Genomic DNA, 27,346 nt, shown 5'->3' with positions numbered 1-27,346 from the left:
ACATCTCTCTTTACAAAACTTGTGCATATGCAATATACCAAAATTTTGAAAACTTTTTTTTAAACGTTTAGTTATTTATTTTTGAGAGAGAGAGAAAAAGCATTAGGGGAGGAGGAGCAGAGAGAGAGATAGAGAGACAGAGAATCTCCAACAGGCTCCACACTGATGTGGGGCTCAAACCCAGAAACTGTGAGATCATGAGGTGAACCAGACTTCAGATGTTTAACAGACTAAGCCACCCAGGGCCCCTTGAACATTTCAATATAAAGTACATATACAAGCAACTAAAATTGGAAAATATTTAAATGGTTCGATAAATATGAGATCATATTTAATTTCACAAGTACTCAAAATTAGATATAAAAAATTTGGCTTACTGAATAAACAAAAGCTTTTTCAAAAAAAATGTTAAAAAAAAAAAACAGAGTAGGCATGGATGCTAGGCACAGCACATATTGTCACCAACTGCTTATGGAAATAAAAACTGTAAAATCTTCCAGGAACGCAACTAGACAATGGGCTTAGAATTCCACCAGTCTTTGATCCAGTAACTCAAGAATTTTAAACTAAGAAAACAATCTTCAAAGATATAGGTACAAGAATATTAAGGGAGCAAAAAACTGGAAATAATATAACAATAGGGTTAAATAAATTGAGCTTAGTTCAATACACGTAACTAAAAAATTTAATTAGTCGTAGTGGGATGCGCTGAAGCCATTCAAAATAGTACTGAAGGAGACTATTTATTGGCAAATTCAAATGCTCAAACCACATTCTTAAGCAGGGAAAAACCCAAAAGAGGTTACAATTGCTATCTGCAAGATTCCATTTTGTTAAAAGGAGGTCAGCAGTGATTGAGAGATTAACATGGAGTTTAAAGGGCTGTTAAAAGATATTCACCAAATCGTTAACCTCTTCTGTGTACTGGCATCAGGTGCAAACCTTCCAAATGGGACATATTCCTAGTACGAAAAAAAGGGAGAAAAGGGAGGGAAGGAAGGAAGGAAGGAAGAACGAAAAGATAGCCTTTGACTTCTCTGCACCTAGAATGCCCCTACCCTCCTTCACTGCCCCGGAATCTTCCCTCCATTGCCTCTCCTGGAGGGCTGCCAGAGAAACCCCACTCTTCCAAACCCACCCAGATCCTCCGACCCTGCTTTCCTTTCGCTGTTTTCCATAACGTGTATTTTCTAAAATGTTATATAATTATGTTCATGGCTTTTTGTCTGCTCTGTACCAACTTCCCCAAAAGATCTCGAAAACAATGATCTTTGCTTTGTTCACCAACTGATTTCCAACCAATGGTGTTTGGCACGTAGCAGGTGCTAGATACCATGCGGTTGAATCACTGAAGGGAAAATACGTTTGTTCTCGGCGGTTGTCTACTTGCCTTACTATCATTTACCCAGATGCACAGCTTCAAGGCACCGCCCTTGGCGAACCTACGTTTGCATTCCGTGGAACTGGAAGACACAGCTTCGCAGTTCAAGGACTGTGACCCCCGAGCCCGGAAGTGGGATCTGGGCACGTGACAGGCTATCGCGCAGAACTACACTTCCCAGAACGCTTGGGTCCTCGCGTGAACTACATTCCCCAGAGGCCTTAGCGGCCGTCCCTAATTCACCCCCTGCCCCGCCTCGCTGGACACCCGGCTTCGGCAGCAAGCGGCTCCGGGCCTCAGGTCCGCGCAGGCAGCGCCCAGGCATCGCCAGGGGAAGGATTCCGACCCCGGGTTGCTGTCCGCCGAAGCAGCGCTGGAGCCTCAGCCTGCGGCGCATGGCCGGGGAGGCGCGGTGCCCAGAGCCCCCGAGGTCTTGGCGAGGTGAGCGGCGGAGGGTCGGTGGAATGAGGGAGGGAGGACCGGGGCCTCGGGAGGATGCGGCGCCGGGGCGCGGGGCACAGGCCCGAGAGGCACTAGCGGGGTCTTTGTAGTTGTGGGCTGGCCAGGGGCCGGGCATCCCCGATGTGCCCGCCCGGCACCGGCCGTCCCGCGGTCGTGCCCGTGACCGCGGCAGGTCGGACACTTGTCCCCACCGGCCCAGGCCCCCCTCCGCTCCCTCCCAACCGGTTTCCAGAGTGCTACCTGCCCAGCTACCGGCTGTCAGCAAACGTGAGGAATTGTGTTTCCGTCCCTCACCGGCGCCACTGCCCTCCGGGCGGCGGGCGCAGAGATGCGTTTTCCGCCAGAAGTGAGTTGTCCGCTTCCCCCCACGGCAGATCCTGTACGGGAACCGAAGTTTTCGGTTTCTGTGCCTGTTCTCCAGATAGCAGCCATAGGAAAACTGATGTCATCCCTTTCCGAAGCAGTTTTCTCCAAAAATCTGGAGATTCCTTGACAGGAGGGGAGTTGGGTGGGGAAAGCTTGAGGTGGAGAAAAGTTGTCCCATGCAGGCAGCGAGGTTGGGGCAGGTGTTCTGGAGGCGCGTGGTATAGATCCCGGTGCACCCTCCCTGGCTGTGTGAACTGGGACAAGGTGCTCCCGCTCTACCCTTGATTTCCTGATCTGTAGAATGGGGGTGCTGACAATGGCATCTGTGCTGCTGGACTAAACCGGTGTTGGCAGTCCCTGGCATGCGGTGAGATTCAGTGAGTCGCTGCGGCTGCTGATAGTCCTACACCCTTTTTCTCTGAGCCAGAGCGACCCGGCACTTCTCTGGTCCTGTCTGCTCACAGCTCTTTATTTCCCTCTCTGACGGCACGTGGGGTCATTCTCAGGTGGTGTGAGGATTTCAGAGTTGGTGATTCTGAGGGGTTGGAAAGCAGAAGGGGCTTCTCCCTCCTGGCTCCCTTTTTCTTCTTTCAGATCTGCCTTCTGGAGACTCCACCCATCCTAAGGGAAGAGCCCAGAAAGAAGATATGGCTATCGGACAGAGGGAAGCAAGGCCTCGGGTGAGTTCATTGCCATCTCAGATCTTAGAGACAGATTGATTGATTGATTGACTTTCCTACTTACCCACCCGGGAACTGAAGTTCCCTACTCAGTATAACCTTCTCCAGGGGTTGGAGCCCAAGCCCTTTTCTCTTTGAAGAGTTGGTCCACCCTGGTGGATGGCAGATTGTGTAGGGAATGCTAACCGCCTACCCGCCATGTCCAGTGTTTCTCTTTTCTTTTCCTAACAGACACTCTTTTATTCATCAATCACAATATACTGTCTGATTACTAACTTGACAGGTAGATGTCACATGGGGACAGAACAAACATGCACACTTGGCAGTTCCTTTCTGGCCTTGCTTCCTTGGCTTGCCCTGGTCTCCCTCCCTACCTTTGACTTTTCTTTATGATACCTTCCCTAGGCTCTTCCAGACCAGTGTCTTTTTCTCTCTCTTAACCTTTTGGGTCATGTGCCTTGCTTCCGCATTCTCTTGAAAACTGTTCTTGACCTGCCATTTTCATCTTCATGTTGTGGAACGGGGGAGGGACCCCATCCCAGGAGGCCCGGGCATGAACAAGGAATAGCCGTGTTGGAGGGGACACAGTTGGAGAGGTCTCTTGACTGCGAGGGCAGAAAGAAGACTCCTCAGGAAGCAGCGGGGAGGATTTCGTGGGGTATCAGTAGTGGAGAGACAGGGTATCCAGTGGCTGACAAGCGGGGCTTTTAAGCCAGACTGCCGGATTTGAACCCATCTCCTTGGTTGTTGTCTCTGGGCCTTGGACAAATAGCTCCATCTCTCTGTGCCTATTTCCACACCTGGCAAGTGGGGATCACAACCATGTCTACCTCATAGGGCAGGTGAGAGGATCACGTGAATTCAAGTGCATGGAAAGTGTTTAGATTGGGCCGGGCCCTCGCAGATGGTCACTGTGTGGCAGCTCTGGGAGCTGATGATGTTACTGCAGTAGTAATATCAGTGCTGACAGACGGGAACTGCCATCCAGTGTTTCCAGGACCCGGGAGATACAGGTCCTTCCATGACTCACCTTCACCTGACAGTAGCAGTTAATGTCCCGTGGGGGGACTTCCTGAGGGCTTTGCCTTTGTTCTCACTCTCCTGCCTGCGCAGCAATTATCATACCCATTTTATTTTATTTATTTATGTATTTATGTATGTATGTATGTATTTATTTATTTATTTATTTTAACGTTTATTTATTTTTGAGACAGAGAGAGACAGAGCATGAACGGGGGAGGGGCAGAGAGAGAGGGAGACACAGAATCGGAAGCAGGCTCCAGGCTCTGAGCCATCAGCCCAGAGCCTTACGTGGGGCTCGAACTCACAGACCGCGAGATCATGACCTGAGCTGAAGTCAGACGCTTAACCGACTGAGCCACCCAGGTGCCCCATCATCCCCATTTTACATATGAGGAAATGGAGGCTCAAGGAAGCCCGGTGACCTGATTTCAAACCCAAGTGTGTCTGGCCTCTGGGTTCATGCTCATTACTGTCCAGCCATTCCCCTGGTGCCTCTCTCAGAACTCAGGGCAGACCCAGCCCCCGTGTCACCAGCGCCCTTCTCCACTGTGACATTGTGTTTTGGACCCATGAAACTCGCTAGTGTCTGATCTTTGGGCTGAGGCTTGCCATTGCATGTTCCAGCTGCTTTTCTCTAAGGCTTTCCTCTTCCATTCCATTGGAGCCATGTTACTCTCTTGGCCAGAATCTTCTCCATCCCTGCGCGTGAGTGAATCCTCGTGGCATTCTCCCTAACCTCACCTGCCACCGTTTTGTCACCTGTACGGGCTTGTGTGTAAAAGTCAGTGACAGGGTGTTTAAGAGCAGAGAGAGAATATACCGAGTGCTGGGTTAAAGGCAGACTTGAATTATTGTCCTGCCTCTGCTACTAAGAAAGTATGTGACCTGGGTCTTGACTGCCCTGGACCTTCTGGTTCTCGTCTCTAAAATGAGGATTGAACTGGGAAACGGCATACAGGCCTGTCCAGCTACACAATTTCATTGAGCAAATCATTGCACACTGTTTTCTTCTGGTCTGTCAGTTGGATCGTAAATTCTTATGAGGGCTAAGATTATTTCTATATATCTATATTAACTATTTCTAAGTTACCTTTTTATGCATGTATTGCATGCTTATGTTTAAAATTTCAGAGAATAGGCACGCATGGGTGGCTCAGTCGGTTAAGACTCCAACTTCGGCTCAGGTCATGATCTTGCAGTTTGTGAGTTCAAGCCCCACGTTGGGCTCTGTGTTGACAGCTCAGAGGCTGGAGCCTGCTTTGGATTTTGTGTCCCCCTCTCTCTCTCTGTCCCTCCCCTGCTTGTACGCTCACTTGCACTCTCTTTCTCTCTCTCAAAAATAAATAAACTTTAAAAAAAATAATTAAATTTCAGAAATAAAAAATATATACATAAAGAAGAAAGTGAAATCACTCTTAACGCAGCATCGAGAGATAGTTGCTGTCACCCCTTTGGTATATGTCCATCAGAATCCTTTTCTATTCACTTTTGTGTTTTGTTCATGTATGTATTTGTATGTACATAGGTATGCATCTGTTTTACCATTTTAGCTTTTTTATTATAATAAAATATACATGACATTATCACCTTAGCTTTTTTTGCATGTATAATTCAGTGGCATTAAGTACATTCACATTATTGTGCGTTTATCACCACCATCCATCTCCGTTGTATAGATTATCCCATTTATTTCTTAACCTCATGAGGTAGACACTGAGAGGCAGTATTGCAGAGTTGTTAAGAATGGAGCCTTGGATGTCCTCCAAATTGCAATTCTACCTCTACCTCTGACCAGCTGTGATACTGTGATTCATAGTATGAAATATATATTTGGTCTTCATTCCTGTTCCTGGCACATAGGAGATTATAAGGGTTTGGAAGCTAAATGATGAATAATAATAGTTGGTTTTTACTCTTGAAATAACTTCAGAGCAACAAAGGTGAAATTGATGTGTTTTGTTACTCATAACAAGCCATTTCAACCAAGCCAAAGTTGATATGAATGAGGTGACTTTTGAAAAGCCCCTAAGGATCCAGTCCAATCAGGGGAACCAACATTGATTAGAGGGTTTGATCTTTCAGGCTCTCTACCCCAGCCCGGGGCCATTCATGCCTATGTAATGGCCAGTGATTTGATCCATTGTGCCTATGTAATGAAGCGGCCATAAGAACCCAGGACATGGTTTGAAGAGCTTCTGGGTTGGTGAAGAGTTGTCGGTGGGGAGAGTGGTGCATCCAGGGAGGGCGTGGAAGCTCTACACCCTTCCCGCATACCTTTCACCTCTTTCCCGGGTCTGTTCTCAATAATATCCTTTTGGAATAAACCAATAATCTATTAAGTAAATGTTTTCCTGCATTGTGGCACTTTCCCTGCATTTACCACTTGAGCGAGTTAATTAAACCTGAGGAGGGGGGTGGTGGAAACCTGTGCAATTTATAGCCATTTGGTAAGAAGCACAGGTTACCATCTGGACTTGGGATTGGCATCTGAAGTTGAGGCAGTTTTGTTGGACTGAGCCTTAACCTGTGGAATCGGGCTCTCTCTCCAGGTAGATGGCATGAGAATGGAATTAAATCGTAAGACACCTAGCTGGTGTCACACAATTGCTTGGCGTGTGGAAAACACACATGTCTGGTGTCAGAAGTAAAGCAGTATTGTAGTATTGAGAGTCGATACACAGGGGGAGTGAGTCTTTCTCTATACCAGCTGTTTGGTTTGGACAAATTTCTTTTTTTTCTTGTGTAAGATGGGGGCAATATAGTACCTATTTTATAGGGTTGTTGTAAAGATAAGTATTTACACTAAAAGTTAATACAAATCTCTTAAGAAGAGCTTGGTCCAAAGAAAGCTTTCAATAAATAATACTGTCCATTATTATTTGTCCATTATTATTGTCCTCTGGCTTCAAGATAGCGTCGCAAGTTAGTTAACCTAACTTAAGCCTGCAGTGATTTTATCAGTAACATCATGATAAACACTTTGGAGGTGCATTTTTGCCCACTGTTCGTTGTGATGCAAATATAGTAATTGGTAAGTTAAAAGATCCACACATTTTAAGTCTTTAAATATCTATTATCAAATTGTCATCAGAAATGTTATTCTAATTAACATTCCCACTAATGTCCTTAATTCCTCCCCACATGTCCTTACAGTGTTTAACACAGGGCCTGGTTAACAATTCATGCTTTCATGAACACTTCAGTATATATTTGTCACTGGCCGATTGTTCATTAAACAAATGACCTGAAACCTTCAGAAACCAGAATAACATCAGAAGCATTCACGGGAGCCCATCTACCCCCCACTGCCACCTTCTTCACTCTGTGTGATGGGAGGTCCTAGGTGAGCTAGGATGGCTTGTCATTACAGGTGTCACTGACGTTTGAGGATGTGGCTGTGCTCTTTACGCGGGATGAGTGGAGAAAGCTGGGTCCTTCTCAGAGAAACTTGTACCAGGACGTGATGCTGGAGAACTATAGTAACCTGGTCTCATTGGGTAAGGAAATTTTCTCTGTAGATAAAAAAAATTCAGAAATTAGGATAAGTCAACACCTGCTTCCCAGGATAAAAGCCATGGGTCATCAGGAACTTTTAGCTGAATTTTGCCTTAAGACTGTACAAATTGTTAATAACTATTTAAAACTTTTTTCCCCTTATAGGCATGGATTTCTCCCATGACAGGACAACTGACATACTTTTATGTTAGAAGTTCCCTCTTGGTTAGGCAACATTTTCCTGCTATAGGAGTTTCTGTGATTTGTTTGCTTGGCTCACAGCAGACAGCATCCATCAACTGTCTTCATTAACCTACCACCGGCCTTTCCCAATTCGCTTTTACATCCCAATGAGCACTGTATGATCCATCTTTGAAAGGGAGTCAGATAGTGTTTTCTCGTTTAAAAAAACAAAAAAGAATCTTTTTTAATGTTTATTTGTTCTTGAGAGAGAGAGAGAGAGAGAGAGAGAGAGAGAGAGAGAGAGCAGGGGAGGGGCAGAGAAAAGGGGACACAGCATCTGAAACTGGCTCCAGGCTCTGAGCTGTCAGCACAGAGCCCTGTGTGGGGCTTGAACTCCAGAACCATGAGATAATGACCTGACGTGAAGTCAGATGCTTAACCTGAGTCACCCAGGCATACCTAAAAACATTTTTTTTAAGTTTATTTATTTATTTCGAGATAGAGATAGAGCGAGTGGAAGAGGGGCAGAGAGAGAGGGACACAGAGAATCCCAAGCAGGCTCCATGCGTCAGTGAAGAGCCTGACGTGGAACTCGAACTCACAATCTGTGAGATCATGACCTGAGCTGAAATCAAGAGTTGGATGCTTAACCAACTGAGTTATGCAGGCACCCCTGTGTTTTCTCATTTTAAACAGGGGACTTGGTACCTGTTCACAAATATGTAGTCTGTACATCTAACATAGTCCCTCTTCTGTAGAAAGCCATTGATACTCCATGAATCAAAGCTGCATATTTATCATATTTATCTAACATACAATTATTACATAGGTATGTCCTAAAGGTCACTTGCCTTTTCCCTCATACATGCCCTCACATCATGGGGACACAGCGGGAGCACCCCCAGAATCTCTTTGTACCATCCTCTGAGTTTTCTACATAGATCTGTGATGCTTCTTTGAGTCAAAACAAAGACTTGGGTTTTTTTGTCTTGTTTTATTTTTCTTTTTTTTGTCTATGAGCAGGACTCCTGTTTTCCAAACCAAAAGTGATCTCCCTATTGCAACAAGGAGAAGATCCCTGGAAGGTAGAGAAAGAAAGTCCTGGAGGCCCCTCTCTAGGTGAGTGGCTGGGACGGAGGAGCCCGGGAACCTCTTCGGGCAGCAGTCTGTTTACTAAGTGACGGTGGGGCTTGGAGATGTTGGTTGGGGAAGTTTCTCTGTCCTCAAGAAGTGGCAGGAGGGGACACTAAGGCCCCAGACAGGAGCCTCCTCTTATTCTGCGGGAATCACTTCCCAAGTGAATCTCTTGGGATCTCCTCTTAGTCTTTCCTGTTCTCAGAGGAGGGCGGCACATCAGGTATTCAGTCAGCAAACAGTGTATTTGAAGAGTGGCAAAGAATTCATTCTGATGGAGGCTCAGGGGATGCATGTGAGACCAGGAGCTGAGAAAGGAAAGGGTGTCAGAAAGCTAGCAGGGGCCATGTTACAATGTGCTTCAACAAGATTCTTGGAGATGGACTGTCCCATGGAAAGAAAGGATTTTAAGCAGGAGAATGATATGGTCTTGGTGTTTTAGAAAAATTGGCCTAAATCTGAAACATGTAGAGGTCTTCCAATAAAGGCATGGCTTAAGAAGCTGTGGCAAGTCCCTTGCCCTGGCATGGAGCGCCATGTCAGACAGAAGAGCACGCTGGTGTGGCCAGAGCTCCAGGGCAGGTCACAGAGCATGATGGTGATGTGCCCCCATTTGTGTTTAAGGAAAATTACGTGGCTGTTTGTATGTATAATATGTGTGGAAGTGCAGAGAGAAAGGTTAGGGGACACACCTTAGCTGGTAACAGTAGTCCCACTTGGAATGGAATCGAGAATGGGGGCGGGGGTGGGGATCAAGAATGGGCAGGATGAAAGAGGGCTTTACTTATGTGGAATCTTAATATTTCACAGAGAATATATTCATGGAGTCCTTATGTAATTTGAATTTAATAAGAATGGTCACCTTGGAAGCATTGTGGGGAATAGATTTAAAATGAGGGAAAACATGATGTGGAACCTTCTGGAGACACTTAGTCATGTAGGCAAGATGTTTCTAGTGGGCTCCAGGAGGGAAGACGAGGGGTCCCTTTGTTAAGGGTGTAGCTGAGTTCGCTGTGGGATGGGTCTCGCTTGAGGCACGGGTGGAATGCTTCAGTAGAGACGCTGGTGGACAGTTGATTGAGGTCTGTGGGGACTCGAAAGGGATGTCAGGGAGCTATGGGTACAAAGGTGGCATCTGAAACCTTGAACTGACCAGGTGAGGGCACAGGGTACAGGACAGAATACTAGGAAACCTCACCATTTACGAGGTGGGTTAGGAAAGAAGAATCTGGCCAAGACTGAGAAGTCATCAGAGGAGAGGAACAGGAGAGGCTGCTGTCATGGAAGTTTGCGATAGATAGCTGATGAATGTTGGGGGGGTGGGGGGTGCTCGGCCTCTGGAGCATCTGGGTTCAAACCCTCACCCATGGCTTTCCTGTCGGTAATAAATGGTGAGTGAGCTCCACCCTAGGCACTGGCAACATTACATTGACAGAAAGACACAGGTCCCGCTGGCTGCAGGTCCGGGTCGAGTGGGGGCACAAGTGTTCAGGAACTGAGTGCACACAGGGTGTGGAATGACAGCTGGTCAGGCCCCCACTGGAAAGATGCAAAGTGCTGTGAGAGCTTGTGGCCAGAGGGGACAGGCCCAGCAGGAGGGGGGACGGGTGCAGCAAGAGGGAGACGGCTCAGTGGGAGGGGTGGGGTGGGGGGTAGAGCAGGAGGGCAAAGGTGCAGGCGGAGCGTGCCCAGTGGGCAAAGACTTCCTGAGGAGGTGGGATCTGAGGATGCAGAGAAATAGTCCAGGCACAGAAAAGGGCATGTGTGTTTATGTAGAGAAAGGAAGCCAGCAGGTGCTGACAGGAGCTGGGAGAGAGCAGCAGGGACCAGAACCCACTGAGCCAGGGAAGCCCGGACACAGGATTTGGACTGTGTCCAAGAGCCACACACAGTGCGTGAGGAGTCGGAAGTAACGGGCCACGGACCCAGGTTTACCTTCTGCAGAGATCAGCCTGCAGTGGACAGGGAGCCTGTTGGCGTAGAAGTGGGGACTGGTCCCGGCTGTCCTCAGGTCCACACGAGTCAGTGACGGCCCCCCACGCTGTGGGCCCCACAGAGGACCCGCAGGATAGGTGGATTCCTTCTCCAAGTCCCCAGGTCAGGGGAGCCTTCTTCCTGCCATAGGTTGAGGTTTTTGATGTGGGAACCACCCTTGTCTGTATTTCTATCTTTTTAACTTTGATTTGGAAGAAGGACACAAATTCTGTGGAAGCTGGTAGAGGCCACCACGAAGTGATCAGAGAATGCAGGCCACCAGGTGGGGTTGAGGAGGGTCCTCAGTCCCACTGTTGGGTGTGAGCCGGGTCTGGCATGGAAGGTCAGAGGAAGAGCAGGGCTCCCTTTGCCCTGACCTCAGGAGCCTCTGATCCATTAATGAATCTGAGTGAAGTGAGTATTCGTTCAGTTAAGGGGAATAGATAGTGTGACTGGAGTCCAAAGCTGTCCTAAGAGGCTCTGGGGCCACCGGGTGGTGGGGTAGGAGTCCAGTCAGCCTCCTCCTCCATTCTGGGGAGACGTCCCTGAGGGTAGACCGTGGGTGGACGTCGGATGGACATAAGGACATCACAGCTGACCAGTATGTGGGTGTCTCTAGATGGGATGAACCCTCTCTCTTCCCTCAGGTGGAAGTCACATGGGCCACCCTGGGAGTCCAGGCATGTGGCTGTGTCTGTCCTGTACCCCTGGGGGGTTGGGGGGCTCCATCTGTCTGGACTGAGGTGACCTCAGAGCAGCTTCCCCTCCCGAGGGCAGCTCACTCCCCTGCGAGCACGGGTGAGGGAGCCGGTGTTCATGGGAGTGCCTCAGCTTGTTCACTCTAGACCCAAACCAAAACCTTCCCCTTGGGCAGCCAGTGGTGGAAAAGCCCGTGCTCCCGGGGTAGGACTCCTAGAACCTCTAACTGCCTCCAAATATCCTCTTTTAAAAAAATTACTTTTATTTCAATACTATTCACAAATAGGAAAAACAAAACAAAAAAACAAAAACGAACTGTCATCCCAGGTATGTAGGCTTTAACTTGAGAGATGGAAGGAGATGGCACGCAGGGTGTGTGTCTCTTCTGAGTCTATGAGCCTAAACTGTCATCACTGAGGTTGTGCTCTTCTGGAAGAGTTGTAATAAGGTGATACACATCATGAGTTTGCTTTACATCCAAACGTGGAACTATTCTTGAAATCTAAAATTCAAAAAATGCAGGGAGGGGTACCTGGGTGGTTCAGTGGTTGAGTGACTGGCTCCTGATTTCAGCTCAGGTCCTGATCTCGTGGTTGTGAGATCGAGCCCTGCGTGGGGCTCCTTGCTGAGTATGGAGCCTGCTTGGGATATTCTCTCTCTCTCTCTCTCTCTCTCTCCCTCTCTCCCTCCCTTCTCCCTCTCTCTGCCCCTCCCCTGCTCGCTTTTTCTCAAAATAAATAAATATTTTTAAAAATTCAAGAATGATCTAGGTAAACAATTACCTCCAATGAAAATATGTTCTTCTTTCCCCATCATTTTCTCTTTGTTATCTGAACGCAAGAAGCCTTGTAGGGTGGACTGAACCTGGGCCACGTGGTCAGCCAGGGGGCCACCTGGGAGTTGCCTTCCACCCACCAAGCTGTGCGAGGACTGCCCCTGCACAGGGGGCAGGGGTCTTCTAATTTGCATGAAAGTGCTGCCCTTAGCAGCCTAGTGACCCAGCAGGTGGTGGTTTAAAGAGTGAATCTCTTAAGAGGTAAAAGCAGAGCCCAGGTGCTCCGGAGCCGTGTCCAGTATGTTCAGGTCAGTCTTGTCCTTGTCCCTTTCACTCCCCAACAAGACCCCTGCATGGCCCTGCACCTCCCTACTGCCACCAGCATCTGTTCTTGTAGCTGCCAGAATGCTCTATTAAAAGGTAAATCAGGGGGCACCTGAATGCTCTATTAAAAGGTAAATCGGGGGCTCAGTCGGTTGCGCGGCCGACTTCGGCTCAGGTCATGATCTCGCAGTCCCTGAGTTCGAGCCCCGCGTCGGGCTCTGTGCTGACAGCTCAGAGCCTGGAGCCTGTTTCAGATTCTGTGTCTCCCTCTCTCTGACCCTCCCCCGTTCATGCTCTGTCTCTCTCTGTCTCAAAAATAAATAAACGTTAAAAAAAAAAAATAAAAAAAAAAAAAAGAGGTAAATCAGGTCATCTCACTCCCCTGCGCAAAACTCCAGGCTTCCTTCTTGATGCTTACCTTTCAAAGAGACGGCTCCCAGCCTCTTAAGAGCATCTTTGGGTTATAATGTTTACAGAGGCTTTACAAGATTTATATACATATCCTATCAAAAGCATAGAGAAAGATTTACAAATACAAATTTTCTCAAAGAAATGCTTTAAGAAAAAGGTAAGGACACATGGTTCCCTTTTGAGGTGCTGCCACACTATTTTCCAGAGTGGTTGTACTCCTTGACATTGCCACCAGCTATGTATGTAGTTAGCTTCCAATTTATCCACAGTGTTGACAAAACTTTCTGTCATCCCCTAATGATTTTATTATTATGGTACAAATGTAAAATTTACCACGTTAACCATTTTTAAATGTACAGTTTGGTGGCATTAAGTTCATTCACGGTGCTGTGCAACCATCCCCACCATCTAGCTGCAGAAGTTCTTCATAATCCCTTCCTGAATTGTCCCCACTAAACTAATTCCCCATCCACCTCTCTCCTCATCCCCTGCTAATCACTGTTCTATTCTCTGTCTCTCCATGTTTGACTATTCTAGGAATCTTACAGAATTAGTATCCTGTAACACTTGTCATTTTGTGTCTGGCTTATGTCACTCCACATAATATCTTCAAGGTTAATCCATGTTATAGCATCTGTCAGAACTTCTTTTCTTCTTAAGGCTGAATAATATTCTGTTAATATGGATATACCACATTTTGTTTATCCATTCATCTGTCACTAGAAATTTGAGTGTTTTCCACGTTTGGCTATTGTGAATAACACTACTGTGAACATGGGTACAGATACCTCTTTCAGTCCTTGCTTTCAGTAATTTTGGGTACATAAGGAGTGGAATTGCTGGATCACACAATAATTCTCCACTTAACTTTCTGAGGCACTGCTGTATTGTTTTCCACCATGGCCCCTTTCATTTTTATTCCCACCAGCAATGTATATGTGTTCCAGTTTCTCCATATCCTTGACAACATTTATTTTCTGGTTTGTTGTTTTTTAATAATAGCCATACTAATGGGTTTAAAGTGGTATCTGGTGGTTTTGATTTGCATTTCCTTACTGATTAGTGATGTTGAGTGTCTTTTCATGTACTTATTGGTCATTGGTATATCTCCCATAGAGAAATGTCTGTTCAAGTCCTTTGCCCATTTTGTTTTTCTTTTCTTTCTTTTTTGTAATTCCAGTATAGTTCACATCCTTTGTTGTATTAGTTTGAGGTGTACAATGTAGTGATTCAACAATTCTGTACATTACTCAGTGCTCATCAAAAGTAAGTATAGTCTTTAATCTCCATCACCTATTTCACTCATCCCCCTCACACCTCCCCTCTGGTAACCATGTTTTCTCTACAGTTAAGTCTGTTTTTTGGTTTGCCTCTTTTTTTCTTTGTTCATTTGTTTTGTTTCTTAAATTCCATACATGAGTGAAATTATATGGTATTTGTCTTTCTCTGACTTCTTTCACTTAGTATTATACTTTCTAGCTCCATCTATGTTGTTGCAAATGGCAAAATATCATGCTTTTTTATAGCTGAATAATATCCATTGTATGTATATATATGCCACTTACTCTTTATCTGTTCATCAGTTGGTGGACACTTGCTTTGCCCATTTTTGAGTTGTTTTTTTTTTGTTTGTTTGTTTTTTACTGTTGAGTTGTAGGAGTTCTTTGTATATTCTGGATATTAATCCTTTATCAGATATCAGATTAGCAAATATTTTCTCCCCGTTCTGTATGTTACCTTTTTATTCTGCTGATAGTGTCCTTTGATGCACAAAAGCTTTAATTTTGATGAAGTCCAATTATTTGTGCCCTATCTCAGAAATCATTGCCAAATCTAATATCATGAAGTTTTTGCCCTATTTTCTTTTAAGAATTGTATAGTTTTAGGTCTTCAAGTGATAGATCCATTTTTGAGTTACTTTTTTGTGTGGAGTTGTTAAGGGCCTAACTTCATTGTTTTGCATGAGGATATCCAGTTTTCCCAGCACCATTTGTTGAAAAGACTGTCTCTTCCTCATTGAATGGTCTTGGCATCCTTGTCAAAATCATTTATCCTATATGTGAGGGCTTATTTCTGGATTTTGTATTCTATTCTATTGGTCTATATGTCTGTCTATGCCAGTACCACACTATTTAAATTACTAATAAGTTTGTAATAAGTTCTGAAATCACTATACTTTTGTAATAAGTTGTGATACTCCCAACTTTGTTCTTCTTTTTCAAGATGATTTTGGCTTTTCAGGGTCCCTTGAGATTCCATATGAAGTTTAGGATGGGTTTTTCTATTTCTGCAGAAAAAAAAATATAGCATTGGAATTTTGATAGGGATAACACTGAATCTGTAGATCACTTCAAGTAGAATTGCTATCTTAATAGTAAGTCTTATAATCCATGAACACCTGGTGTCTTTTCATGTCTTCTTTACTTTCTTTCTGCATTGTTTGTAGTTTTCATTCTGTCACCTCCTTCTTTGAGTTAATTCCTCAGCATTTTATTCTTTTTGATGATATTGTAAATGAAATCATTTTGTCTATTTTCCTTTCGCATTGTTCATTGTTAGTGTATAAAAACACAGGTGAGTTTTGTGTTACTACTGCTGCCTTGCTGAATTTGTTTGTTAATTCTAACAGTTTTTGTGTGGAATCTTCAGGATTTTCTACGTATAAGATCATTCCATCCATGAGTGAGATAATTTTATTTCTTCCTTTCCAATTTGGTATCTTTTAATTATTTTTCTTCACTGATTGCTCTGGCTAGAAATTCTAACACTATGTTGAAAAGAAGTGGTAGCAGTGGACATCCTTGCTTCGTTCCTGATCTTAGAGAAAAAGATGAGTTTTTCATATGTGGCCTTTATTACCTTGGGGTAGTTTCCTTCCATTCCCAGTTTGTTGAGTGTATTTTATCACAAAAAGGTATTGAATTTTGTTAAATGCTTTTTCTGCATCACTTGAGATGATTGTGTGGTTTTACCCCTTCATTCTGCTAATGTGATACATTACATTGATTGGTTTTCATGTGTTAACCATGCTTGCATTACAAGGATAACTCTCCTTTGGTCCTGGTGTATAATCCTTTTATTATTATCCTGAATTATGTTTGCTAGTATTTTATTGAAGATTTAAAAGTCAGTATTCATAAGGAATATTGGTCTTCAGCTTTCTTGTAGTGTTTTTGTTTGACTTTATTATCAGGGCAATGCTGGCTTCATAGAAAAAGTTACAAAGTGGTTCCCTCCTCTTCAGTTTGTTGGAAGAGTTTGAAAAAGATTGGTGTTAGTTCTTTAATATTTGGTAGAATTCACCAGTGGAAACCATCTGGAGCAGGGCTTTCCTTTGTTGGAAGGTTTTTGAATACTGATTCAGTCATCTTACTAGTTATCTGTCTATTCAGATTTTCCTCTGAATAGTATAAATTTTCCTCCTAGCACTGCATTCCATAAGTTTTGATAAGTTGTGATTTCATTTTCATTTGTCTGTATTTTTAACTTCCTGTGTGATTTCTTCTTTAACTCATTTCTTTAAGATCGTGTTGTTTAATTTACACATATTTGTGAATTTTCCAGGTTTACTTCTGTTATTGATTTCTAACTTCATCCCATTGTGGTTGAATACCTGTGTGATACCTGTATCTTTAAATCTGTTGAAACTTGTTTTTGGTGTAACATATGGTCTGCTCTGGAGTATGTCTCGTGCATTTGTGAAGAATGCGTATTCTGTTTTTGATGGATAGCACATTTTGTATGTATCCATTAGATCTAGTTGGTTTATTGTATTGTTCCAGTCCTTTATTTGCTTTCTTCTTTTCATCTGGTTTTTCTGTTCCTTATTGAATATGGGGTATTGAAATCTCCAACTACTATTGTATAACGATTTCTCCCTTCAGTTTTGTTAATTTTTCCTTCATGTTTTTTGAGGTGTGTTACTAGGTATGTAAATGCTTACATTGTAATATCTTATTGCTGAATTGAAACTTTTATGAATATACTTTATCCTTCTCTGTCTCTTGTAAGTTTTTTTCTAAACTTTATTTTGTCTGATACTATTATAGCTACTCCCGCTCTCTTTTGGTACTTCCATGTATATGAAGTATCTTTCCATCTTCTCACTTTGAACCTATTTATTTCTTTGGATCTAAAGCAAATCTCTTATTCAAACAAAAAAAAAACCTCTGAGATACAGAGAACAAACTGTTGCTTGAGGTGGGTGGGAAGAGGGGTGAAATAGATAAAGAGGATCAAGAGTACAACTATCTTATGAGCACTGAGTAATGTGTAGAATTGTTGACTCATTATATTGTACAACTGAAGCTATATGTTAATTCTACTTCAATAAAAAGAAAAAGAAAGAAATGAGCCTTTTAGACAGCATATAGTTAGGTTATGGTTTTTTTTTTCCCCCATTCTGCCAATATCTGTATTTTGAAGTAATTACTGATATGGAGAGACTTACTTCTGCCATTTTGCAGTTTGTTTTCTATATGCCTTATATCGTTTTGTCCCTGGTTTCCTGCATTATTGTCTCCTTTTGTGTTTAGTTAATTTTTTGTAGTGAAACATTTTAATTCTCCAATTTTTAAATATCAATTGTATTTTTTATTACATTGCGATTATGTTTAACATCCTAAACTTATTAACACTCTGCTTTGAATTTATACCACCTTAAGTACAATAATGTACAAAATCTCTGCTTCTGTACACCTGTATCCTCATCCCCTTTTCAGTTATTGTTGTCACAGATTGCATCATTATGCATTGTGTGCCTTAAAAACACAGTCTTGTATTTAAATACATTTAATTATTAAATACATTTGTCTTTTAAATCATGTAGAAGATAAAAAGCAGAGTTATAAGCCAACATTACAGTAATACTGGTTATTATATTGACCATGCATTTACCTTTACCAGAGATCTTCATTTTGTATCACTGCTTTGCATCCTTTCATTTCAACTTGAAAGACTCCCTTTAATAATTCTTGCAAGGCAGGTCTCAGCATTTGTTTACCTGGGAATATCTTAATTTCTTCATCATCTTTGAAGGGCAGTTTACCAGATGGAAAATTCTCTGTTGAAAGTTTTTTCCCTTTCTTTCAGCACTTCGACTAGATCAGCTCACTACTTTCTGGCCTTTAAAGTGTCTGATGAGAAATTTGATAATCTTATCAAAGATCCCTTGTATGTTATGCATCTTGCTTCTCTTTTGCTGCTTTCAATATTCTCTTTTTGGCTTTGGATTTTTGACAGTTTGGTGATAATGTGTCTCAGTGTTGGTCTCTTTGAGTTTATCCTTTTTGGAGTTCATTAAGCTTCACAGATTTGTAGATTCATATCTCACATCAAATTTGGAAAATTTTCAGCCACTGTCTTCAAATGATCTCTCTGCCCCTTTCCTTCTCTTTCCAGGACTTCCGCAAGGCTATTTTCGTCCACCTGAGGGTGTCCCACAGGTCTCTTAGGCTCTGTTCACTTCCTTCAATATTTGTTGTTGTTATTCTTCCTCAGACTCAGTAATTTTAATGACCTATCCTCAAGCTTGTGGATTCTGCCTGCTCTAATCTGATTTTGAATCCCTCTAGTGAAATTTTCAGTTATTGTACTCTTTGACGCTAGTATTTCTTTTTGGTTTCTTTCTGTGTTTTCTATCTTTTTATTGATATTTTCATTTTTTAAATCATCTTAATGACTTTACCCATATCTTTCCTTAGCTCTTGAAAACTATTTAAAGTTTAAAAGTTTTTGTGTAACATGCCCATCATCATCTCTTCCTCATAGATGTTTTTTGTCTATTTATTTTGTTCCTTTGAGTGAGTCATATCTTATTTTTTTAATGCCTTGTGAGTTTTGTTTGTGTTGAAAATTGGACATTTGAATTTTATAATGTTGTAACTCTAGGAATTAGATTCTCCCCCTTCCCAGAGTGATTTCCTTCTCATACATTTCCTCCTTTTCACAAGGATAGGACTAGCTTAGCTATTTGATAAAGCCTCTTCCAGGCCTGAATCTCCTGACTATGATTTACTGTAGTGTCTGAATACTTTTATGTCACAGTAGCATGGAACATTAGAGAACAGCCTAGATTTTTAGCTGATAGAGAATGAGCTTAAATATCACCGAATTTTAGTTTTAGGAAAAATTGGTTTTATTTCCAGCTTTATTACCATTAGGTATTTGAGCTTGTGTAAATCGCTTAATCTTTGAGTCTAGTTTTCTTAGGAAATGAAAATATTATGCTAAATGATTTCCAAGTTTGCAGCTAGTCCTAGAGTTGTGTATTTGTACAAAATTGAAATATTCTATCGTGCTATTGCTGGGGAATACAACCAACACTTTTGAAGCTACTAATTTTATGTTGAGCTTTAAAGTCCATAATTGCTGTCTTGGAAAATAATATTTGACCTACAGTATGTCCACATAAATTCAAGAAAATCACTTTATAACAGGGAAAAATGGTAGCTGTGTGTGTGTATGTGTGTGTGTATGTGTGTGTGTATCTTCATATATACAGCTGATTTTTTGTTGTTTTTGTCAGGTGTCTCTGTGCCATGGACCAGCCTGAGATATAAACTAAAGGTTTTCTCATGTCTTTTCTGAGCCTTTGTCTTTCCCTTGGCATGTATGATGACTTTCTAAATTCCCCGTGTATGCAGTTACTTTTGAATTTCCTTATACTTAAATATGTGGTTCCCCAAAGTAGGAAAAAGGTAACATGCAAATGGGAGAGGGTAGGGGGAAGACAGACATGGGCCCTGAAATTCCCTGGCAGCTGCTTCAGCTAGTGGGGCAACAATGGCAGCTTGCCTTTCTGTCTGTACCTCCATGATCCCAAGCAATAATCCTCAGACAGAACTCAGATCTACAATAATTGGAGAACAAGGTTCTTGTTGTCATCCTGGCTCCTGCAAGCCATCTAAAGAATGCCAGTACAGCTGCCTGCCATGGGGCTGGAGGCTGGGGCATGGTAGCTGCTACTGACTGAAATTAAACTGCAATTTCCTGATCAAGCCTTCCCTTAGAAGCTGCCAGCCTTCAAATAGATTCCACAGTTTCAAAATCCTTCCATCAGTCAGATTCTGCCAGTTCATTTGTTGTCTAGGTAGGGAGGCAGAATCCTAGAGCTTCCTACTCTGTAATCTTCCTTGATGTCCACTTTTCCCTCTTTTTTTTAAAGATTTTATTTTTAAGTAACCTCTACACCCAACCTGGGGCTCAAACCCACAACCCCAAGATCAAGAGTCACATGTGCCACCAACTGAGCCAGCCAAGCACCTGCACTTTTCCCTTTTTTAACTCACATTTTACAAGTTTTAGTATTTTCTTTCTTCTTTCTCAAGTAATGTTGAAGATGAGGACTTGGATAGAAATCTCATAGTTATGAAGTTATTTCTTATCATTTGGGGAAGCAATTTTGATAATTTGCTTACACTGAGCTACCATTGTCTTCAGTTATCCAGAAAGCTTTGGTATTTACTATTTATTTTTTTAAGTTTATTTATTTATTTTGAGAGAGAAAGAAGTGAGTTGGGGGGGGGGGGCCAGAGAGAGAGGGAGAGAGAATCCCATGCAAGCTCCGTGCTGTCAGTGGAGAGCCCAACACAGGGCTCAATCTCACGAACCATGACATCATGACCCGAGTCGAAACCAAGAGTTGGATGTTTAACCAACTGAGCTACCCAGGCACCTCAGTATTTACTATTTAAAGATAAGTTTTATAATTCTATAAGTATTCTAATTTTCTACTTAGGAAGTATGTTTTTTAAGTAAAAGTATTTTTTTAAGATCTTGTCTTTTGTATATTGATATTTTTAAATTCAGGTGTGGAACACTGACTTTTAAAATTGCAGGTCTCAGGGTGCCTGGGTGGCTCAGTCGGGTAAGTATCTGACTCTTGGTTTTGGCCCAGGTCATGAGCTCATTTATGGTTCCTGAGTTTGAGCCCCATATTGGGCTCTATGCTGACAGTAAATAAAGTTGCAGGTCTCTTATTAGATATGATCTTTAAGAGGAAAAAGATTAATCTATTCACTCCTATTGCAATAAATAACAGAAAGTGGAAGAAGAGTTAATTTTTAGTTTTATTATGGAAAGTGTAAACATGGGAAGGTAAGAGTGGTAGAAAGGGTAGGTGCTAAAGCACAGGGCAGCCTCACAACAAAGAATTATCTATCCCCAAAAGTCAGCTGAGGTTGAGAAATCCTGATCTCTACACAGGATTTAAAATATTTTTATGTATTTTCTTTAAAATATCTTTATATTTTTATAACAATAAGTTGGTCCATCCAAGAATAGAAGAGGTCATTCCATTCGTTCAGATGTACTTTAATGTCATTCAAGACTGTTTTCAAATTTTCTTCATAGAAGTTTTTTTACATTTCCTGTAAATTCATTCCTCTAATCCTTTGTTAGGGTCAGTGAAGGTTATTGTCTGTAGCATGTTAATTTTCTATCCTGCTACATCACTGACCAAGTTTTTATTGTTGGTTTTCTGGAGTTAAGTAGATAGAGTATAATATCACCGGCAAATAGGGCTAGTTTATTTCCTCTTTACTCATCCTTGTGCATCTGATTTTTCTTATGTAACTGTATTAATACAATACAATACAATTAAGTGAATACAATAAAGTGAAAATAATGGGCATCCTTGTCTTGTTCTTGATCACAGTGGAAATGTGTTTCTTCATTAAATAAGATACTGGTAGGGGCGCCTGGGTGGCTCAGTCAGTTAAGCATCTGACTTCGGCTCAGGTCATGATCTCACTATTCGTGAGTTCGAGCCCTGCTTCAGGCTCTGTGCTGAGAGCTCAGAGCCTGGAGTCTGCTTCATATTCTGTGTCTCCCTCTCTCTCTGTCCCTCTCCCACTTGCACTCTGTGTGTCTCTGTCTCAAAAATAAATAAACATTAAAAAAATATTTTTTAAAAAAGATACTGGTTTTAGGAGTAAAATATATGTATTTTAGCATGTTGAGAAAGTATTCCTAAATTCTTATTTTCTTCAATGTTTTTACTACTGAATTTTTTTGAAGGCTTTCTCATTGTCTCTGAATATGCTCATAATTTTCTCCCTTAGGTATATAAATTAAAATATATACCGCAGTAAGTGGTATAATAAAGGGAATGGATTGTGAAAGGGTACTGGAGCCTCCAGTGAACCCAGTGCCCACGGCACTGGAGCCTCCAGTGAACCCAGTGCCCGCGGCACACAGGGTACACAGGGTACACAGAGGAGTTAATGCTGGAACTGAGTCTGAAGGCTACAGAAAAGTTTGGAGGGATGACATTCATTCAGCAGTAGAAATAATTGCATTAATGAGAACAATGTCATGGAAATAATGTATAAGTCTGTCATAGGCTTTGGATGCCAGACCACATGTCCTAATCCTCCAATCCTGCCTCTCCATTCATTCTCCTGGTCACTTGTACACTCTCCCCTTACTTTTTTTTTTTTTAATTTTTTATAATGTTCATTTATTTTTGAGAGAGATAGAGAGAGACAGAGAGTGAGCATGGGAGGGGCAGAGAGAGAGGGAGACACAGAATCTGAAGCAGGCTCCAGGCTCTGAGCTGTCAGCACAGAGCCTGACACGGGGCTTGAACCCATGAACCATGAGATCATGACCTGAGCCGAATTTGGATGCTTAAGCAACTGAGCCACCCAGGCGCCCCAACTCTCAGCTTCCTTAAATGAGCTTCTTTGATTTTTTTAGTCACCCTTGTCCTTTGCCATCATCCATTATTATTTATTTTTTTCTCTTGCTAGGAAGCCAGAAAGCAAGCCCTTATTTAGGTATCATTAACATTTATTCTTTGTACACATTAAGTTTCAGCCAGTCATGTGAATCATAAGCACTTTTTTTTTCCAGGATATAAGAGCAGTCCTAAAACTACAAAGTCAACTCAAACTCAAGATTCATTATTTCAGGAGCTAATAAGGAAAAGACTCAAAAGGGATGAACCCTGGAATTTCATATCAGAAAAATCCTGTGTATATGAAGACAGATTAAAGAAACAAAAGGACAAAAATGAAAGTTTACAAATAATTTCAATCACCCATACAAAACTCACTGTAGAAAGAAGCCATAAAAATACTGACTTTGGCCAAAATTTCAGCCTGAGATCAGTCTTTGTGAAGCAACAGAGGGTCGCTAGAGAAAAAACACCCTCAAAATATGAAATACAAAGAAATAGCTTCAAGCAGAATTCAAATTTACTTAACCAACCAAAAATCAAGATAGCAGAGAAACGCTATAAATGTAATATATGTGAAAAAGCCTTCATTCACAATTCATCCCTTCGTAAACATCAGAAAAACCACACTGGAGAGAAATTATTTAAATGTAAAGAATGTTTGAAAGCCTTTAGCCAAAGTTCAGCTCTCATTCAACATCAAAGAACTCATACTGGAGAGAAACCCTTTATCTGTAAAGAATGTGGGAAAGCTTTCAGCCATAGTGCGTCCCTTTGTAAACACCTTAGAATCCATACTGTGGAGAAATCCTATAGATGTAAAGAATGTGGTAAATCCTTCAGCAGGAGATCTGGCCTTTTTATACATCAAAAAATCCACGCTCGAGAAAATCCCCATAAATATAATCCGGGTAGGAAGGCATCCGGCCTTCCTGGATGTCAGAGAATTCACCTCAGAAAGAAGTCCTATTTATGCAATGAATGTGGCAACACCTTCAAGTCTAGTTCATCCCTTCGTTATCATCAGAGGATTCACACAGGAGAGAAACCTTTTAAGTGTAGTGAATGCGGGAGAGCCTTCAGTCAGAGCGCATCTCTTATTCAGCATGAAAGAATTCACACTGGAGAAAAGCCCTATCGATGCAACGAATGTGGAAAAGGTTTTACTTCGATTTCTCGACTGAACAGACACCGAATAATTCATACTGGTGAGAAACTGTACAATTGTAATGAATGTGGTAAAGCCTTAAGTTCCCACTCGACACTGATCATCCATGAAAGAATTCACACTGGAGAGAAACCGTGTAAATGTAAAGTGTGTGGGAAAGCCTTCAGGCAGAGTTCAGCCCTCATTCAACATCAGAGAATGCACACTGGAGAAAGACCCTATAAATGCAACGAGTGTGGGAAAACATTCAGGTGTAACTCATCCCTTAGTAACCACCAGAGAATTCACACAGGAGAGAAACCATATCGATGTCTGGAATGTGGGATATCTTTTGGCCAAAGTGCAGCTCTTATTCAACATCAGAGGATTCATACAGGAGAAAAACCCTTTGAGTGTAACACATGTGGGAAAACTTTCAGACAGAGCTCATCACTTATTGCCCATCAAAGAATTCATACTGGAGAGAAACCCTATGAATGTAATACATGTGGGAAACTTTTCAGCCAGAGGTCATCCCTTACTAATCATTACAAAATCCACATTGAAGAAGATTCCTTGAAAGTAGATTTGCATGTGTGCAAGCCTTAAACCAAAGCTCATCACAAGATACATATTTGAGACTGATTTAATAAATGTAATGAACGTGAGAAAACATAACTATTTTAATTTTGTTTTCATCAGATATTAAATTCTAAGGATAAAAAGCTTTGAGTATGTAATGAGTATATGGAAAACTTTTATACCTTTCTGTCACTTTTGAAAATATCCCAAGACAAGTAAATCACAGTTGCAAATACTGATTTTAACCACTTGTAAGATAAAAGATGGGGATTTTTCTATCTCTTTATAGAGCATTATACACTATATGTGATAGGTAAACATGAGAAAAATCTGAGGGTAGGAATTCTGGGTTTCTCAAAGACATCCACTGTATGAGCCAGTAGCAAAAGATAATTGATCTTAAAATATATGCACATGTAGACCAAATAATAGATGAAAAACAAACTGCAAACTACCTCAGTCTCTGGAATTTGCCTTTTGCAAAACTGTTGTCAAACGTTCTGCATGGTTTTCATTAAAAAAGAGAAAGGAAAAAAAAAAACAAAACCCTGTTCTCTTACTCCTTTATTCTTCTAGTTATTTCCAAACTACATCTAAGAGTCTCCCAAAATTTTTAAAACAATTTCTTTTTAAAAAATTTTTTTAACATTTATTTATTTTGGAGAGACATACAGGTCATGAGCAGGAGATGGGCAGAGAGAGAGGAAGACAGAATCTGAAGCAGGCTCCAGGCTCTGAGCTGTCAGCACAGAGCCCAACACGGGGCTCAAACCCACAAATTGTGAGACTGAGCCAACCACGTGCCCCTAAAACAATTTCTAATTTTGCTCTCAGAATTACTTCTTAGTCGCCTTGAAGTCATTTATTATTTAACTGTACTTGCTGTGTTCTGAACAGCATGTTAATTTAAGTAGAAAAATGTAGTTTTTTAACTTCCAGGTTAATAGCTTCAGAGTTAAAGCTATTAATATTTTTTTTTTAGTTGGCTGCAAAAGAAATCCTAAGAAGTAATTTAAAGAACATGTCACTGTGGCAACATCTTGATAATGAATCAATCTCATGAAATAAAAGCATGTTTTCCCTACTTGATCTTTTCAAATTAAAAAAAAAAGAAGACTGCAAAGGCAAATAAAGGAAATAATTCTAAGCCTTAGAAATGGTTTGCTTAATCCCAGGTTTGAGCCAAGCACTATCCCGGGCGCTGGTAATTATACAGAAAAGAGAAACAGTCCCTATCTTCAAGAAGTCATGAATTGAGAGGATGGGGTTGAAGGGAATAGTGAATAAATAATCAAAATATCATAACGTATTGAAGTATTTTTCACAGAGAAATAGAGGTTACAATGATACTGTGTTACAGAACATCTTATAGAGATTTAAACAGGATTCAGAAAGAAGGAACAGAGCCTAACCAAGGGACCTTGACCATATACAGTGACCTATATGACAGTGATGCCTGAGCCCAGTTTTGAAAGAATAGCAATTCTCCAGAGAGTGAAATAAGTACTCCCTTAAAAAAAAAAATATTTGAGAGAGCACATGCTTGAGAGCAGGGCAGGGACAGAGAGAGAGAATCCCAAGCAGGCTCTGCGCTGTCAGTGCAGAGCCTGATATGGGGCTTGATCTCACACACGGTGAGATTATGACCTGAGCCGAAATCAAGAGTCAGGTGCTTAACTTCTAAGCTTCAGTCTGTTCAGTTATCTTCGACCTCCTAAACTCATTCTCCACACATTATCGTCAGAGCAATTTCCCTTACATATAATTTTTAATTGGTTCTATAATTTCAGAATCAAATTCAAATTCCTTTAGAATAGGAATTAAGACCTTTGTTCTTAATTGGCCTCTGCCTTCTTCTCAAGCTTCAACCTCTGTCATTCTCATTATTCAATAGATGTTCTACAAATGCGCCATGCTATCACCCACCTGTACATTTGCATATGTGGCTCCCTCTCTTTGAAGTACTGATCTCACTCAGGGCACCTTTATGTTTGCCGGTGGGAGATGATAAATCTTTAAATGGAAAGGTCAGGAACCAGCATCACTGGTAGAAGTAACATCTGATCCCTGTACTCAAAAATCTGTCAGGAAGTATCTGTGTGTCTGGATATTATTCAGGTTCAGTAATGAATGAAAAAATCTGAAAACTGACAGAACGAAAGGATTTTAACTAAAGAATTCCTGGCCTGGAAGGGCTCTTCCTTTGCTTCAGGAAATGTGATATCTGTCCTTGTAAGGAGCCTCATTTACCAGGCTACTGACCAGGATTCTGTGGGCAAAGTCAGAGCTCCAGGTACACAGAGTCACAGGCCTGTTATCCATGGAGCTGCCCTGTGGGCCAGGACAGGAACTTAGGGCTAGGAAAGGTCCTAAGCCTGGGGTGAGAAATATAGAAAAAAAGAAAATGGATGTTAGATTGTTGTGATCAAAAGGCTGCTCTTGTCCCTCAGTTTCTTTGTCTTCCTTTGTTGCCTTAAAATTTTTAATATTTCATTAGCACAATACCCATCCATGTTGTCACAAATGGCAGCAGTTATCATCCTCTTTATGAATGAGTATAATCCATTGTGTATATATACCACATCTTTCTTATCTATTCATCTATCAATGGTGGACACTTAGGTGGTTTCCATATCTTGGCTATTGTAAATAATGCTGCAATAAACATAGGGGTGCAGGGGCACCCAGGTGGCTCAGTCAGTTAAACTCATTCAGCTCAGGTCATGATCTCGTGGTTTGTGGTCCTGAGCCCCACATCTCGCTCTAAGCTGACAGCTCGGAGCCTGCTTGGGATTCTCTCTCTATCCCTACCCCCACTTGTGCTTTCTCTCGCTCTCTCGCAGAATAAACTTAAAAAAAAAAAACCATAGGGGTGCATATATCTTTCAAATTAGTGTTTTTGTGTTCTTGGGGTCAATATGCAGTAGTGGAAATATTGGACCATATAGTATTTCTAACTTTGAGGAAAATCCATATTGTTTTCCACAGTGGCTATGCCAACATTCCAGTCAGACTGAGAAATACAAATACC

The 27,346-nt window shown here is 41.8% G+C and overlaps 1 protein-coding gene across 2 annotated transcripts; it reads left to right on the top strand.

Moving 5' to 3' along the window:
- Window positions 1-1,647: 1,647 nt before the first annotated feature.
- On the top strand, window positions 1,648-24,458 carry LOC102969950 (zinc finger protein 354B). Of its 2 annotated transcripts, none has more exons than XM_042982195.1 (5): window positions 1,648-1,822; window positions 2,804-2,889; window positions 7,283-7,409; window positions 8,614-8,709; window positions 22,763-24,458. In XM_042982195.1, exons 1-5 carry the CDS (start codon window positions 1,777-1,779, stop codon window positions 24,340-24,342), a joined length of 1,935 nt encoding a protein of 644 aa, XP_042838129.1. In that variant the 5' UTR covers window positions 1,648-1,776; the 3' UTR covers window positions 24,343-24,458. The 2 variants fall into 2 exon arrangements, with proteins under 2 accessions (XP_042838129.1, XP_042838138.1); XM_042982204.1 differs by lacking the exon at window positions 1,648-1,822 and adding an exon at window positions 2,508-2,586.
- The last annotated feature ends 2,888 nt before the right edge of the window (window positions 24,459-27,346 follow it).

The sequence above is a fragment of the Panthera tigris genome, chromosome A1 (genome assembly GCF_018350195.1).
Source record: "Panthera tigris isolate Pti1 chromosome A1, P.tigris_Pti1_mat1.1, whole genome shotgun sequence".
NCBI lineage: Eukaryota > Metazoa > Chordata > Mammalia > Carnivora > Felidae > Panthera > Panthera tigris.
This window is presented reverse-complemented; position numbering and strand designations above follow the sequence as displayed.

Excerpts from the sequence above, each read along its gene's own strand:
- LOC102969950 (XM_042982195.1), top strand. The coding sequence starts at position 1,777 with ATGGCCGGGGAGGCGCGGTGCCCAGAGCCCCCGAGGTCTTGGCGAG. Across the intron at positions 1,823-2,803 it reads GCCCCCGAGGTCTTGGCGAG|ATCTGCCTTCTGGAGACTCC; the intron begins GTGAGCGGCGGA and ends TTCTTCTTTCAG. Across the intron at positions 2,890-7,282 it reads AGAGGGAAGCAAGGCCTCGG|GTGTCACTGACGTTTGAGGA; the intron begins GTGAGTTCATTG and ends TTGTCATTACAG.